The sequence below is a fragment of the Rhineura floridana genome, chromosome 3 (genome assembly GCF_030035675.1).
Source record: "Rhineura floridana isolate rRhiFlo1 chromosome 3, rRhiFlo1.hap2, whole genome shotgun sequence".
NCBI classification, from domain to species: Eukaryota; Metazoa; Chordata; class Lepidosauria; order Squamata; family Rhineuridae; genus Rhineura; species Rhineura floridana.
Window position 1 is genome coordinate 199,037,930 of NC_084482.1, and position 17,498 is coordinate 199,055,427.

The 17,498-nt window shown below is 43.7% G+C and overlaps 1 protein-coding gene across 2 annotated transcripts; it reads left to right on the top strand.

The window, feature by feature from the left end:
• The first annotated feature begins 100 nt into the window (after window positions 1–100).
• On the top strand, window positions 101–17,189 carry LOC133381044 (zinc finger protein OZF-like). 2 transcript variants are annotated; one of them, XM_061619466.1, is made up of 5 exons: window positions 101–185; window positions 5,711–5,793; window positions 8,050–8,176; window positions 9,319–9,429; window positions 12,043–17,189. In XM_061619466.1, exons 1-5 carry the CDS (start codon window positions 149–151, stop codon window positions 13,212–13,214), a joined length of 1,530 nt encoding a protein of 509 aa, XP_061475450.1. In that variant the 5' UTR covers window positions 101–148; the 3' UTR covers window positions 13,215–17,189. The 2 variants fall into 2 exon arrangements, with proteins under 2 accessions (XP_061475450.1, XP_061475451.1); XM_061619467.1 differs by lacking the exon at window positions 101–185 and adding an exon at window positions 6,543–6,622 and having other exon boundaries at window positions 5,707–5,793.
• Window positions 17,190–17,498: the final 309 nt, after the last annotated feature.

Genomic DNA, 17,498 nt, shown 5'->3' on the forward strand with positions numbered 1-17,498 from the left:
GGGAAAGAGCAGGAAAATAGGACTACAATTCCCAGAAGCCTTTTTGTTGTAGCTTAAGAACAGGACTACAATTCCCGGCAATTAGTGGGCTTCCGGATTCCCTGCTTTTAGGAGGCCGGATGGGGGGGGGGGAGAGAGACGTGATTGAATGGCGCAGAAAGACCACGAAGGCTGCAAGTGCGCAGGCAAGAACTCTCTGAAAGGGGTGAAGGACGCGTTTGGGTTGTTTGTCCTTCTGTGTGCCTTGGAGAGGCGAAAGCCGTGATGGAGGGGCGAGAGAGAGAAGGGGGGAAACGCGGAGGAAGAGGGGGGGGAAGTACCGACTTCTCTGAAAGTGAATGGGACGGGGCAATGGGATGGAAAGGGAGAGGGAAAGAAGTTGGAGGGGTGACTCCATTTTGTTGGTACGTGGGGAAGGAAGAAGTGCTGTAGCAGGAAGGGGGAGAAACCTGTGGTCCTTCAGACGTGGCTGGACTCCACCTCCCATCAGCCCCAGCCAGCCGGCCAGTGCCCAAGGATGATGGGTGCTGTAGTCCACCAACGTCTGGTAGGCCAAAGCTTCCCGAGCCCTGCACTATGGTAGCATATCTGAAGCATCTGGATTACTGCAATGCGCTGTGTGTGGGGCTGCCCTTGGCCCTGCATTGGAAGTTCCAGCTGGTGCAAAATGCGGCGGCCAGATTGCTGATGGGAGCATACAGTGGACAACATGTGACAATCACTTTTAAAACATCTGCACTGGCTGCTCATCTGCTACCAAGCTAGGTTCGAGGTTCTTGTATTAATTTACAAAGCCCTAAACCACTTAAGTCCAGGATATCTTAGGGACTGCCTGAACCCTTATATTCTAGCTAGATCACTGAGATCTTCTGCAGAAGGAGCTTTGGTTGCCCCCCGAGTTGGTGAGGCTCATTTAACATCGACACAAAACTGAGCCTTCAGTGTCATCGGCCGAGTTTTCTGGAATGCTCTGCCAACAGAGATTCAGCAGGCGCCTTCTGTTTTAACTTTTAAGCGCCTGCTGAAAACCTTTCTGTTTCGGCAGGCTAATGCAGGCAATTAAGAACATGCTTTTTTTGCAACAATTGAAGCTTGTTTTCATTGTATTTTTAATGTTTTTTTTTAAATTCTATGGTTGTTGTTTTAAACGTGTTGTAAACCGCTTTGAAGTTTTTAACGAAATAGTGGTATACAAATATTTTTTATAAATAAATAATCTGAAGTGTCCACGTTCTTTTAGAATTCTACAGGGAGGGGATAATTATAACACAGTTTGCTTAAAAAACCACTTCACCCCATAAATACCAACTCAATCACTTTGAACTGCAGAACTTGCACTTCTATAAGTACTTCATGATGTCCATTCTGCATGGGTAAGAACTTAATCCTTTTCTGTGGCGGTCCCTGTACTTTGGAACTCCCTGCCTCTTGACATTAGGCCGGCACCATCACTGTACTCTTCTAGACGCCTTCTGAAAACTTTCATGTTTTGGCAGGCCTATCCAGACACATGATTTAGTTACATCTGTTCTTAATAAAATGTCTAAAACATTTTTTATTGTTTTCAAATGTTTTTAACAGTATTTAAATGTTTTAAATATGTTTTTGTTTTATTTTTAATTGTGTTTTTAATTGCAGAAGAGTTTGTCTGCTCCTTTGAGAGAAAGAGTCGGATATATATCGATATACATCGATATTTAATAAATAAATGTACATAGCCTAGCTAAACACTAAAGACACAAAGTTGTCCAGTCTAGCTTTCTGTAAAAAAAAGACTGTTGACCAATACCCAACACAATACACAAAGTTGGGATTACCATCTTATTTTCAGCACTTGCCCATCACTAATTTTGTATATATATATTTAAAGGATGCAATCCTATATATACACAATCTAGTTTTTGTGAAATGAGCTAATGACTCTGGATTATTCGAGATAATCAAGCTCTACGTGGGGCTGCCTTTGAAGATGGTTCGGAAACTGCAGCTTGTGCAAAATGCAGCGGCCAGATTGTTAACACGGACCAGGCGGTCTGAACATATAACACCGGTTCTGGCCCACTTGCATTGGCTGCCTATATATTTCCGGGCTCGATTCAAGGTGATGGTTTTAACCTATAAAGCCTTACATGGCTTGGGACCACGATACTTGATGGAATGCCTCTCCCGATATGAACCTACCTGTACACTGCGCTCAACATCGAAGGCCCTTCTCCAGGTGCCTACGCAGAGGGAAGCCCGGAGGATGGTAACAAGAAAAAGGGCCTTCTCAGTGGTGGCCCCCGAATTATGGAACAACCTCCCTGATGAGTTACGCCTGGCACCAACATTGTTGTCTTTTCGGCGCCAGGTTAAGACCTACCTCTTTTCCCAGGCATTCTAGCATTTTAGTGTTGTAGCATTTAGCATTTTAGTATTTTTAGTATTTCAGTATTTTAGTTTAGTATAGATTTATTTGGAAATTTAATGAGTTATGTTTTAAATTGATTAATGTGTGGCTTTAAATTGTATGTTGATATTTTGATGATGTGAACCGCCCAGAGAGCTTCGGCTATGGGGCGGTATAAAAATTTAATAAATAAATAAATAAATAAAATACCTACGGCAAGGGATGACACAAAATTCTCAAGCTATAGGCACTTGGCTCTGGGTTCAAAGCACAACTGAGCTAGTGCAATCCTTTATGTATCCTACTGTGAGCAAGGGAGGGCTCACTTCCATCATGAGCTGAACCAACTGCAGCTGTTCAGCCCAACTAGCTTGCCCCAGAGGTCCTCAGTGGGCTCTGCTGCCTATTTTTATTTATTATGCCTGCCCTCCACCATAACAGCCCAGGGCAGGTTCCAACAAAATAGTGCTTTAATTTGAAATAAGAGAAAGCCAATATTGAATCCAACAGCTAAGCTAGTGTTTAAAACAGAGAATTAAAAAGTAGGTTCAAAATACGCATCTCAGTTGTCAAAGGCCAAGATGAAAAGGTGTGTCTTCAAATGGTGAAAACTACATTGAGGACACTAGACATGCAGAGAGGGAATTCCACTATTTGGGATCCCCCACAGTGGAGGGAGACCAAGGATGGGAGCAGAAATAATCCTGAATGTTCTGCCACCTGAATCATCCTGTCACCATAGGGATATTTCTCTTCTTGATAAAAGATTCCGGTGTGATTTTCATTTAAGAACCTTTGGTGAGCTGCTTTGAAATCCTCTCAGGACTGTAAAGTAAGATATAAGTATTATGAGTAGTTAAATAGCAGTTTGGAAGTAAGTCCCACTGATTAAATGGAGCTTAGTACCAGGTAAGGATGTATAGGATTGCAGCCTGAAAGCCAATTTAGATGCTACTTAATCCCAACTACTGTCCTTGATGAGAGAGGACATAGCTGAGTGACAAAACACCTCCTTCGCATGCAGAAAATCCCTGGCACCACTGTTTTTTTTTAAAAAAAGGATTTCATATAGAAGCAGTACTGGGCAAGACCTCTCTCCCTGGAAAGCTGCTGCCACTCAAAGAACATAGTGGGCTAAACATACTAATGGTATGACAGAATCTGCCTTCCATCTTTGGGTTTTGGAAGCGGCCATAGTTTAGTGGTAAGGCATATGTTTTACATGCAGAAGATCCCAGTTCAGTCTCTGGCTTCTCCAGTTAAAGCAAAGGTGGGGACACTTTTTGGCTCCACGGGCCAGATCTTTATCTGGCCTCACCCCTGCAGGCCAACTTTGACAGGGATGGGACAACTTACCTGTCAATCACAAGCTATGATTATATCACATGATTGACGGAGGGTTGTCTCACCCACCTCTCAAAACCTGCTTTTGTGGTGGGAAGTGGGGTATTTATACCTACTTTATAATATTGAAATCCAACTTCCACTCCAATGGTTCTGCTAAATCTGTGCCGCTGCCACCGTTCAAGTCCCAGTTATTCCCTCTGAACCTGTAACCTTTTGTAAACCACTTAGAGGTTTTTTGCAATCAAGTGGTAAATAAATTTTGTTAAATAAAACAAAAAACAAAACCCCTTACCAGTAACCTGTTAACTGTGGGTTACATGCCAGTCATATGCAGACACTATATTTAACAAAAGCATTTAGAATTGTTTATTGCAAGATTGAGAGCCAGTGTGGCGTAGTGCTTAAGGTGTTGGACTATGACCTGGGAGACCAGGGTTGGAATCCCCACAAAGCCATGAAGCTCATAGGGTGACCTTGGGCCAGTCACTGCCTCTCAGCCTCAGGGGGAGGCAATGGTAAACCCCCTCCGAATACCGCTTACCATGAAAATCCTATTCATAGGGTTGCCATAAGTTGGAAACGACTTGAAGGCAGTCCATCATCATTGCAAGATTATTAAGTGCACAAGCTTATTTGTTTACTTTAAAAGTCATGTTTCTTTCAATGAGTATACCCTTTGTTAACTTGTTACTATCACTTTAAATACCAACAGCTTATATTCACCTATTAATGTTAAACTAAGATAGCTTTAAGGAAGCAGTTACCTTCCTTTAGCCCGCTGGTTCCCAAACTTGGACCCCATGGACCATTTGAAAATAAGTGAGGGTCTTGGTGGACTGCTTCAATGATTTTTCTCCTCCTTGTAGCGATTGTCATGTGCTGTGATAGATGCTGTATGATTTTTAGTTGTATTTGTATTGCTCTTTTATTATTTATATTGTACTCATATAAAAATACCAATATAAGAAATAAAAGAAGCACTAAAAATACAATTAAAAATCAATCTGAGTATTTATTGTGAACATGCTGCGGACCACCTGAATGAAGCTCATGGACCACTGGTGCCCCAGGGACCACCGTTTGGGAACCTCTGCTTTAGGCAAACTTCCCTTTTGTTTTCTCCAACCCAGTTAAGCCTCACCAGTACTATAATGGACTCTGTGGGAACCCTCTTTTCCCAACCTCTTACTGACCTATTGAAGCACAGGCTTGTCTCACTGTTCTGCCCTGTAAAGCTTCCTTGTGGTCTCCTAGTCACCAGAGACCTGCATGCCAAGCTGCCTCTCGCTTCTCCCTGCAGTGCTGCGGACAGGTTCCTCCTTTGCCTCTTCAGCATCAGCCAAGCGATTCAGCTGTCCCCAGCGAGTCTTTGGCCACCAAGCCACTCCACCTGCCTCTCAGGTCTTCCTTCTTTCCCGATCCTCTTCCTCTGCTGTCTTCTGGCTGACTCCATGGACAATCAAGCACCAACAACTCCAACTCTCTTCTGCTGACCAGTCCCCAGACATATATAAGCTGCTTCTGGCCTTTCTCGTCCAGCCCCAGCCAATCACATTGTGTAGCTGAAAATTCTAAGCCTGCACCCACCAATCAAAACGTGTGTATCCTTTTGCATACTGAGAATTCTGACACACAGCTGTCTGTTAAAACCCCGAGTGACTGTTAAACTGACTTTCCCTGGACCAGACAAAAAACTTCCCATATCCATTACATTACAATGCACGTTACAAGGCAGAAGTCAGAATACATTACACAGTGCCCATTAAAACTTAATTCAAATAAACAGGATTTCTTCCCAGGCTTTGAAGAATGCATGCTTATTGAACTGAAGTAGAACAGACAATTTTTCTAGGGTTAAAAATACTAACTATCAGATATTGGTTGACCAGGTAATACTTGCAAACTTCATAAGTGATTTTTGGGAAAGGGTGTTTTCCTCTTCTCAATTCTGATAAGTCATTCTTGTCCCCCCAGAGTGCAAAATGATGTCTGCGCTTGAATCTGGATTATCTTCTCTTCCTGGAGAAATGGAAAGGGCTGCATTGGAGCCAGCTCAGGTAGGAGGAAAGTTCTTTGGAAGCTGCTGCTGGAGAAGGAAAAGGCACTGTGCCTATTGCTGCAATCCTATGCACGCTTGCTTGGGAGGAAGTCCCACTGAGATCAGTGGTACATACTCCAGGCGGCCTTCCCCAACCTGGTATCCCCCATTCATCCCCTTGCTGGAACTCCCATAATCCCCTTGAACATTGGTTCTGCTGGCTAGGGCTGATGGGAGTTTGAGTCCAAACCATCTGGAGGGCATCTGGTTAGGAGAGATTGCTCCAGAGCATCAGATGGCGATGCCAAGCACTTGACTTCATTTTCTGCTGGGGCTCAAAAATGCAGGCTCTGTTCATTTGATCTACAGAACCATAAGAGATAGGGGAATCCCATTCAGAAAAAAATGTAAATGTACTGCCCTCAAGTCGATTCCGACTTATGGCGACCCTATGAATAGGGTTGTCATGAGGCTGAGAGGCAGTGACTGGCCCAAGGTCACCCAGTGAGCTTCATAGCTATGTGGGGATTTGAACCCTGGTCTCCCAGGTCATAGTCCAACACTGGCCCATTCAGAACAACGCCTTTAAAATGGGGGGGAATACACCCTCCTAATGGCAGAAAAGGCTCTTACTAGAAAGATCACCTTTTTGTTCCCTGTCTGTGATGGAAGCTATCTTCTTTGCCTGTGGTAAACCTGCTTTTTTTATCATCAGCATCATATATACTAATAGTGACCTCAATTTTCCTTGTGCTGATTCTTATATAGCCAAACTGTCACCGGCATGCCCATGGTAGATGTATATAAAAAAATCATTAGGAGGCCAACCTCTGTTCCCCTCAATACAGGTCAGTAAAAACTGAGCATGCTGAGTGGACGCAGAATGCTGATTGACTGGGGGAAGAAGGGCAAGAATGGAAAACATGGGAATGGAGTCACTAGATCCCTGAATAGAACAGCACTCTGCAGTGCAACATTTTGTTGCCGTTCTCCTTGTAACATTTCTAGCTCTCCTTTCTCCCTTGGTGGAACTCAGTGTTGTGTGTTTGTGTGTGTGTGTGTGGGGGGGGTTTTCCATATGGTGTCCCATCCAGGAACAAGTCTGCTCCATCATGCTGCTTTGGTCTCTGACCCAGGAAATGCAGCTTAGTATTACATCCAGTCTATGATTACCAAGGCAGTGTGCGCACCATCTATTTAAAGCACATGACTTCCCCAAAGAATTGTGGGAACTGTAGTTTACCCCTCACAAAGCAACAATTCCCAGCACCCTTAACAGTTCCCCAGGATTCTTTGGGGGAAGTCATATGCTTTAAATGTATAGCGTATATGCAGCCTCAGCAACAGTTTGCACAGTCCATAGGTTCAAATGGTAACACTTTTCATAGACTGTATCTCTTCAGCTTGCAGCTGATGTTTTTCATGTTTCTGACTGTCTCCCCCCCCCCATGAAAACCAAAACTGCAACCGAGAGAGACAGCTGTGGTCAGATGGACAACATTAAGAATTCACTGGTAATTTATAGGATTTTGGGTACAGTAAATAATAAACAACAAAGACGCGCATATAGGTAGTACAACGGCAAAGAAACACATAATGTACTTCTTTCAAGGATACCAGAGGATATCACATTCCGTCCGTCCTCCTGTCAGGCTGACACTTGCTTATCTTTAAGGTCTTTGAAGTCCTTGGGAAAGAGACAGAGGAGCCATCTTTATGTTTGACAAATAAACAACTAATTCCTTTAGAACAAATCAGCGATTACCCCTCACCTTTGCTCTACATACTTAGCAGTGATGATACGCAGCCTTAAAGGAATAGGAATCTTAAAGGGACAGTAACTCCCATGGCTCACAGATTCTGAGAGAACACAAAATACTACAAGAAAGGAGCAAGAGCACCCATATAAATTTTACAGATAACATTATATCAAAAGCTTGTTGGGGATGGGGCAGATTCAGCCTTGAACTTTGCCTGTCTAAGAGCTCCTGCTGGGAGGAAGGACAGGATATTAATAATGTAGTAGTAGTAAAAGTAGTAGTAGTAGTAGTAATTTATTATTATTATTATTACTATTGATTGAAATGAAATAAAGAAATAAAGTGTTTGTAAGTAGGAATGTTACCTGTATATATTGCAGTTGAATTATATTTTTTAATCAACTGCTATACAGCTTTTTAACTGATTCATTAACTGGTTATGTTTAAAATCTGTTTATTACTGAAACATGGCTTATGAAACAGTGGAAACTAGATAGAAACCATTCTTCTTGCAGAGTCCGGTGACCTTTGAAGATGTGGCCGTGTATTTCACGGAGGGCCAGGGGGCTCTGCTGGATCCAGATCAAAGGGCCTTGTACAGGGATGTCATGATGGAGAACTATGGGCATGTCACGTCGTTGGGTAAGGAACTTGCATCCTCATTTTGCAAGACATAAAAGCTAGGCTGAGATATACATGCCTGGTCTTTACTGAGGCTGTCAGCTTGTATCTGGGCTATACTATATAAGGTGGAAGCTTACAGGAAGGAATCCTTCTCTTACGAGAGAGAAAAACTTAATTTTCTCTCTTCTTTTTCCACACAGTGCATAATTTTATTGGAAGATTCAGGACAGACAAAAGGAAGTACTTCTTTACTCAGTGCATAGTTAAACTCTGGAATTTGCTCCCACAAGATGCAGCAATGGCCACCAGCTTGGATGGCTTTAAAAGAAGATTAGACAAATTCATGGAGGACAGGGCTATCAGTGGCTACTAGCCATGATGGCTGTGCTCTGCCACCCTAGTCAGAGGCAGCATGCTTCTGAAAACCAGTTGCCGGAAGCCTCAGGAAGGGAGAGTGTTCTTGCACTCGGGTCCTGCTTGCGGGCTTCCACCGGGCACCTGGTTGGCCACTGTGAGAACAGGATGCTGGACTAGATGGGCCACCGGCCTGATCCAGCAGGCTTTTCTTATGTTCTTAATTTTTGCACCTCTATAATTTTTACGCCTCTGTCACATTACCCCCACTTACTTGCCTTTTTTTTTAACCGAAAAGCTCCAAACATTCTAATCTTTCCTCATTTGGATATTACTTCAGCCCCTTGATTGTTTTGGTTGATCTATTCAGAACCTTTACAGAACCCTTTCCAGGTCTACAATATCCTTTCTGAGGTGTGGCGACCAGAACTGTTCACAATATTCCACGTGTGGTCATACCATAGGTATAAATGCATTACTGTATTGGCAGATTTATTTTTGATTCCTTTCTTAATAATCCCTACCATGGAATCTGCCTTTCTCAAAGCTGATGCAGACTGGGTTGATATTTTCATTAAGCTATCTAGCACAACCCCAAAAACTCTTTCCTGGTCATTCACAACAAGCTCAGATCCCATCAGTGTGTATATGAAGTTAGGATTTTTAGCAACTTCACACTTGCTTACATCTTCTCATTTACCCATGAAAATCTCCTAAGGACCCCTAGCCTTCCCCAGAACACAAGTTATTGGTTTAGAAAATTCTTTGAAATTATATTTAGGACTCTCATGTTGACTTGCCTACAGGATTTCCATGCCCAAAGCCTGAACTCATCTCCCAGATGGAACGAGGAGAAGAACCGTGGGTGGCAGAATGTCAAAACTTAGGTGAAGCAGAGATCCCTGATGCCTGCTCAGGTGAGGAATGGGTGATAAAACCTCAGCCAGCTGATCCCTTCCCCATTAAAAAACAACAACAAACTTCACCACCATTCTTGTGGTGGTTGTCTGGAGCACTCCATGCCTCTTGTGTATTTACTTATTTATAAAATTTCTTACCTGCCCCTCACTGTAAGGTCACAGGACAGTAATATAGTCATACAGTTATAAAAACAAAGAAAACTTTCCATCCGAACCAAAACAGAACAGTGTAAATTCAGTGCAAATATTATTAATTGAAATTGCTTGCTGCTTGTCACACAAGAAGTTCTCCAAGCAGCTGATAACCTATTTAAGAGCATAAGCATAATACCTTGTAATAAAATCACATTTACCCAAAACAGATTTATGCAAAAACACATGCAATTCATCATAAATCCCTGGGCTCCCACTGGGAGGAAGGGCTTGATATAAATCTAATAAATAAATAAATAAAATACAAAGCAACTCCCAATAACAGTTAAGAAACAACAGTGGAATGCACAGCCCTCACTTCCTGTTCCCGTTTGACGGATGTCATTTGAGCGGCAGGTCCACGACGCAGGTGGGGGAGTCGCTTTATCCCCTCATCTCTGTGGCAGAAGCCCAATTCGCCTGACATTTGGTCCATGCACAAATGCCTGTGATAATTTAGAAACAGCACATGCTGATCCAACTGTATTGGGACTGGGATGCTTTGGGAAATATTTGACCAGGGCCAGCTATACCGTTTAGCATCAGATTTCTCTTTGGAGAACAGTTATGAAGAACAGCCTTTATTTCCTGTTGTATTGTTGTTGTACACCAGAATGTTAATTTGTAATGTTTAGCAGTTTATAAATCAGGCCTGGCAAGCAGGCAGATAAGTTGGGGAGGCAGCAAGCGCTCAGGGGAAACGTTCAGGCAAGCGGGAGCACAAAGTATTTGGGGAAGGGCCATAGCTCAGTGGTAGAGCCTCTCCCACGCATGCAGAAGGTCACAGGTTCAGTCCCTGGCATCTCCAGGTGGGGCTGGGACTGGGAGACACACCTGCCTGAAACTCTGGAGAGCCACTGCCGGCCAATGCAGACAGTACAGAACTAGATGGACCAATGATCTGACTCAGTGGGTTGTATCCGGTGCTAGTCCTACTTGGAGTAGACCCATTGAAATTAATGGACAGAACCAACTCCAATCCATTAACTTTAATGGGTCTGCTTGTGAGTAGCACTGGATACAACCCAGTATAAGGCACCTTCCTATGTTCCTATTTTCCAAAATAAAATAAAATTGTCAGTGTCTGCCTGTGTTGGCAAAGTTTGGCTACCATTAAAGGGGAATCAGATTGCCAGCTAGTTACTTTGTTGTTACTGCAGTGGGTGGATGCAGCTTGATCTTCCACCACTTTGGACAGCAAGATATCTTAGGCCAGCCCTGAATATGACTGAGAGAAAGAAGGGGAGAAGGTGATACAGAAGAAGGCCCCAAACAATGACGTCAGTTGCATCTTCAAAGGGAGAGTAGCCATTGGACTGTCATAGTTGCAAGCCACACGTCTGTACAACGCCTCCTCCACACCATCTGTAGACTATACCTTTTTTCATTTATTTATGGCATTTATGCCCCACCCTTTAGCCAAAAAAAGGCTCTCAGAGTGGCTTACAAAAATCAGTAAAGATTGTCCTTCCCTTCTGGCTTATATAAAGACATGACCCACAAGGAAAAAGGAATGGGAGGGAGGAGGGGAAAAACAAGCTCAAGGCCAAGTTCTTACGTTACAGTCCTTATCAGAGTTAAGAGCAGCAGCTGCTGACCAATGTCAGTGGGAGTCTGGGTGTCTTACCCACGAGAAAGAACAGTTGTTCCTCCTCCTCCCCCCCCCCGGGCGATCTGATCCAGGAGCAGAGTAGGCGACAGTGTCTAGGCCAGGAGGACAGAGCAACTCCCGCCACATAGTCTTGATGGCAGAATTCATGTTCAGGAACATCTTTCTCTCCCACACACCCTTCTTGCTTAATATCCAGCTGGATTAAGAGTTTTGATGAACTCAAAAAGCTCGTTTACTACTTTGTACCATTTTGTTGTTGTTGTTACATGCCTTCAAGTCTATTACAACTTACGGCGACCCTATGAATCTTTTGGATGTGTTCATAGGGTTCTCATGGTAAGAGGTATTCAGAGGTGGTTTACCATTGCCTTCTTCTAAGCCTACATCACCCGGTATTCCCACACAGTCTCCCATCCAAGTACTGACAAGGCCTGACCCTGCTTAGTTTCTGAGATCAGATAAGATTGGGTGTGTTCAGGGAAGTATGGCCGTTGTACCATTTTTAGTTGTCTCTAATAAATTTGATTACTCTACTTTTGGTTTTAGATTCTTTCTAATTAATCAGCGTGGTTGGCTGCAGTTTTCCCCTCATGTTTCTATTTCTTGAGGGCTGCTTGTTTTCTACCCCTGCATGTTAAGATAATGTCCTTTCTGAACTTCTTTCTTTCCCCAGAAATGAGCAGGGAATTCTGTACAGGATTTATAGATCTACTTAATCATCCATAACCTCTCTAAGCAGTTTACACAAAATACTCATTTAAATATATTTCTAAAATGTTGATAAAATTTCTCCTTTCTCCTACCAGTTGACCCTCTGGGAAAGGCTGAGTGCCCCCAGTGTGGGAACCATCGTTATGTTGTGGTCCAGAGAATCCTTGTGGGCAAGAAATCCTTCAAATGTTTGGCGTGTGGGACATGTTTTGCTCAGCAGTCAGAACTTTTGTCACACCAGGGAACCCAGACGGGGAAGAGAACCTACACATGCCTGGAGTGTGGAGAACGTTTTGAACAGCACTCCACCTTTGTGAGCCACTGGAGAGTCCACACAGGAGAGGAGCCATACGAATGCCTGGAATGCGGGAGGTGCTTTCCTCAGCCCTCGGCCCTCATGAAGCATTGCCGAGTCCACGCCGCCAACAAACCCCACATGTGTTTGGAGTGTGGGAAGTGCTTCGCTCAGGAGTCACACCTTTTGACTCACCAGAAAACGCACATGCAAGAGAAACCCCATAAATGCTTGCAGTGTGGGGAACATTTTGCCGACCACCCGGCCTTTGTGAGGCACCAGAGGGTCCACTCAGGAAAGAAACCTTACAAGTGCCTGGAGTGCGGGAAATGTTTTGCTGACAGGTCCCACGTCGTGGCCCACCAGAGAGTCCACAAAGGAGCAAACCCCTACAAATGCTTGGAGTGTGGGGAATGTTTCGACCAGCACTCTGCCCTTGTGAGCCACTGGATGGTCCACACAGGAGAGCAACCCTATGAATGCCTAGAGTGTGGCAAATGCTTTCCTCGGCCTTCAGCCCTCGTGAAACACTGCCGGATCCACACCTCTGAGAGGCCCTACACGTGCTTGGAGTGTGGGAAGTTTTTTGCTCAGCAGTCGGGCCTTGTCAAACACCAGCGCATCCACACAGGGGAGAGGCCCTACACGTGCTTGGAGTGCGGGAAGTCTTTTGCCGACAGCTCGTCCCTTGTGAGGCACAAAAGGGTCCACACGGGAGAGAAACCTTTTGCCTGTTCGGAGTGTGGGAAATGCTTTTCAGACAGATCAAATGTTTTGGCTCACAAGAGGGTCCACACGGGAGAAAGGCCCTACAAGTGTTTGGAGTGTGGGAAGTGCTTTTCTCATCGGTCACACATTGTGAAACACCAGAAGTTCCACATGAAAGAGAAGCTCTCTGGGCCCCAGCAGCCCCAGGGGCTAGCCCCAGGCAAAATGCCTTATCCTAGGACAATCAAACAAGAATTGCTCTGAATCTCTGGGGAGACATTTTCCCCTCTAAAAATCACCAAAGGTCTTTGTGCAGTACTAAGCTTTTAAACACATACCCACAGTGGACTTTAGAAAAATGAAAGTCTACAGTGGGGAGTTATCTCGGGTGATAGCATTGTAGCAATTGAGACCAGAGCTGGTTACAGTGAATGACGCACTTTCCAAGGTCTGAACTAGATATTAACAGAGAGATTTTTGGTTATAGCTGACTTGCGTTTATTTCTTCTGTTTGTCCTATAAAGTCAAGTGGAAAGAGACAAGTGACCTGATGTTATTGCACTCAGCATTTCCCTGCCTCCCAGAATTATTATTATTAATAATAATAAATTTTATTTATGAATCGCTTCCTGTGAAGCATCTCAAAGCAATTTTACCATACAATAAAACATACTGTTACTCGTTATTAAATTTCTATCAATTAAAAACCACTACCTATGTAAAAACAGTTAAAACAATTACATATATTAAAAACAATTTTAAATCCGGTACAGATACTGAGATTTAAAAAAAAATCTCCACTTAGAAATCTTATTGAAAGAGCAAAGTGAAACTGGGGGAGGGGGGCACTGGGGAAATACCAACCACAGGGGTGTCACGTTATGTGAATTCTTAACTAGAAGTTAAGGATTCAGCCTTGTCTTTAACAACTTACCGGGCTACCACAGGTAAACAGGAAATCTGTGCAGCTGAGTGAGAGGGCTGGTGGAAGGGAGCAGATCACTCCATCCCTCCTCGGCCCATGGTTTCTGCACTAGCTGTAGAGGAAGGAAAGTCTCTTCCTCCATTGCCTGTCAAGAAACTGCAGCAGGCTGGTGGGTGGTGGTGGTGGTAGGAGAGCTGGATCACACTCTCCATGCTTGTTAGATTTAAAAAAAACAACGAATAGCCTGTGAAGAAGTTAGTATCCTATATTTCCATGCTGGCAGTGGAGGAGATTGCCCATCATGGAAATGCAGCCTACAAGGGGGAAAATGGCAAGTTGTGGTGGTGATTACCCGCCCTTCACCAGCAGGTCTCAGGATGGGTTGCAGCAATGTAAAATCCAGTATTAAAAGCAATTAAAAGTCACAGGAATCGGGTGGGTTCTAAAAACGCACATCTCAGGTGTCAAAGGCCAGGGTAAAGAGTGTTATCTTGCTAACGTATTTACGAGACTGATTTAATGAATATAGTTTTATATAGGGTAAAATAGTCAAAATACTACTGTTGATAAGAGAAGCAGCAGCAGCAGCCAGGATTCTAGTTTGCGGCAGGTGATGGGATGTGGAGATTATCCCAGCCATGGGAATGTATGGGAGCGGGGGAAGCCCACAGGGGCAGCAATCTGCCTTTACAAAGTAGTATTCCTCTTGACAACTCGAATCAGTTAGATGAATTGTTTGGGGCTGCTGCAGGCATCTCATTTGCAAACGGTTTAAATCTCTCAGTTGATGAGGATAAGCTTTGTTAATGTTCTTTTTACCTGTTTAAATCAACCACGGCAGGAAGTTCACACCATTTTTACTAGTCTGCCCACACATGTAAGTAATTTGTAGCTGATCAAACAGACTGAAAAATAAAGAACTCAGACTTCCTTACCTGCTTACATAAAGACTTTCCTTATTGGACACAGGAGAATCCCTCTTTAAGACTTGATTTAGGAAGCTGCCTTACACTGAGTCAAACCATTGGTCCATCCACCTCAGTACTGTCTACCCTGACTGGCAGTGGCTCTCCAGGGTTTCAGGCAGGAGTTTCTCCCAGCCCTACCCGGAGATGCCGGGGACTGATTTGGGACTTTTGGTATGCAAGGTGCATGCTCTGCCACCGAGCCGCGCCCCTTCCCAACCAGTCTGATGTACTGTATATATTTCCCTATGTTTGTTTGTTTTGCTTTCTTGCAAATATAAAAATATTTAACTTCCCTTGCAAATATAAAAATATTTAACTTTTACTCTGCTTTCAGTTTTGCATTGAAAAGTCAGCATGCTAATAATCTGTTTATCCAACATCTGCTTTAATTCCTTAGTGTTAACGTCCCTTGCCTTTGCGTTATATCTCACTTTGCCTCCATCAGCTTCCCTCTGAGTTAAAACTGAGAAACACTAGTTATCCTAAATGTAGAGATCTGCATTTTATTCTTACTGAGCAACCTTATGCATGTTTACTCAGGAATAACTGCTTCTGTGTTCAGTGGGACTTCCTCCCAGATAAGTGTGTGTGGGATTGCACCCTTTAGTATACTGAAAGGTATCCAACTCAAGACAGGCTCCCCCCCCAGTAATGGGATAGTTGAAGACTTGAATTGACAGAAGCATGCAGCTATTTTTGTGCCTTGCAGGAAAAGTCCTGGCAGAGTCTTCAGCCACACACCTGGCAGGTGAGACTTGCCCCTTCTCAAGCGATTTCACTACAGCAGTTGAGAAGCACTTTTTCCAGCCCAAGAGCCTCATTCTCTTGTGCGGAACCTTCTGGGGGCCACATGACAGTGACTCCTGGGGCCAGAGGCAAAAGATGTGGCTCTTGTTCACTAAGTTATAAAAGTGAAGGGTTTCTATACACCCTCCCCACAAATAGGGCAGTCCAGCCAGGCAAAAACATTTAATGGGGGGTGCAGAGCAGAGGGAGTTGGGTGTCGTCTGGAGAGAGTCCCGGCTGCCAGACAGAGGAAGCCCAGAGGGCCACAGTTGGTCCCCAGGCCTGAGATTCCACACCCTTGCTTGAAAGGGAAGAATCCTTTTTATTCAGTCTTCCTTACTAGTGTTTTTTTATTCCTTTGTTTCTGCTTGCCATCTCATCACAACTGGGGAGTGGGGGGAAGTTGCTCCTTGTACAGAAAGAGAGAGTACTTCATACAGAGTGACAGCAAAAGAGTGAAGAAACAAACTGCCTTCCACTGTGAGGGTGAACCTGTGCCAGCTATTTACAGTGCAATCCTGTGCTTGTCTACATAGAAGTAAATCCCATTGACGGCTTGGAACTTAGGTAAGGCTATATAGGATTGCAGCCTTAAAACTGGCTTAACTGCATTACAATCCCTAGGATGCTTTGAGTGGAAGCACCATGGCAGTAAAACTACCGTATTGATGTAGATTCTGCAATGTAGATCCTCAATTTCCTTTTTGCCATCACTAGGCAGAAGCTCAATTTTTATGTTGCCCTCTTCACCATCGGTATTGGGAAATGAGGAGAAGAATCATCTCCAGCTTAGCATCTTTCAGTCTAAGTTGCTTCTGTGCAGGAGAGAGACCTTTTATGTCCAGGATTTGTTCCCATTCCCACAAGAACATTTAGTGTCTGTATAAATGCCTCTAAAGTATTGCAGAACAATACCGAGTATGTATTGCCTGCATATAAAAATGGGAAGGATCCATAGTCTAGGGGCAAGACATTTATGTATTTGGGTGAGCCTGGACTATTTAGTGACTGTTACTTTTTTATTTAAGCATATAGAACTTGGATTTGCAACTCTTATTTCTGCAAATCTCTACAATTTCCTGGGGCTGTTTTCAGTCTTAGTCATATCCTGAGCAGATCCATTGAAATTAATGGACAAAGCTAACTAAGGTCTATTGATTTCAATGAGTCTCCTTTCAGTAAAATTTAGTTGGATGCAAACCCAGGAAAATACACTTTACAAGTGGAAGTGAGAACTACCAATAAAGATTGCATATATTTTGTTCCATCTGTAAATCTTATTTTATAAATGTATAAAGAAATACTCCTGGTCTACTCAGTGTATCCAAATTTCCCCCATGATTTGAGAACTGTTGTCTAGAAGGATACTATTATTTTCACTACATGGTCTGAAGGCACATAAGGCCAGCTCCCTGCTAAAGCTAAGCAGGGTCAGGTCTGGTCAGTGCCTGGATGGGAGACCGCCTGGGAACCATAGATAAGCCACCTTGGGTTTCTGTCATGAAAAGAAAGGCGGGGTATAAATGTAATAAATAAATAAATATCCTTTGAGTAAACAAATGCTGGCTATGCTTATTTGTATTTTGTGGGAGAAACAAAGTGACTGGACAGTGATGGAGGAACAGAAAGATGGAATGGGCAGATTTTGGCCTTGTGAGAGTGGAAATGAGGGGCGGAGAAAATGGAGACTACTTGAAGAATCCTATGTACAAGTGAAGGGGAACCTTTTTCAGTTGAAGGGTCCCATGGGGCCACATGCCAGTGGTGGGGGGAGCCGGAGCCAAAAGCAGGCAGGGGGTGTCCCTTTCTTGCATCCAGTAAGCCACGTCTGAGCAGGATTGATCTGATTTAAATCACTTCTCTTAAGGA

What these genes read in the sequence shown, in the direction of transcription:
- LOC133381044 (XM_061619466.1), top strand. Translation starts at nt 149, where the DNA reads ATGGCGCAGAAAGACCACGAAGGCTGCAAGTGCGCAG. An exon ending in CTGCATTGGAGCCAGCTCAG is followed by an intron (nt 5,794 to 8,049) that starts GTAGGAGGAAAG and finishes TTCTTCTTGCAG; the next exon opens with AGTCCGGTGACCTTTGAAGA. An exon ending in GATCCCTGATGCCTGCTCAG is followed by an intron (nt 9,430 to 12,042) that starts GTGAGGAATGGG and finishes TTCTCCTACCAG; the next exon opens with TTGACCCTCTGGGAAAGGCT.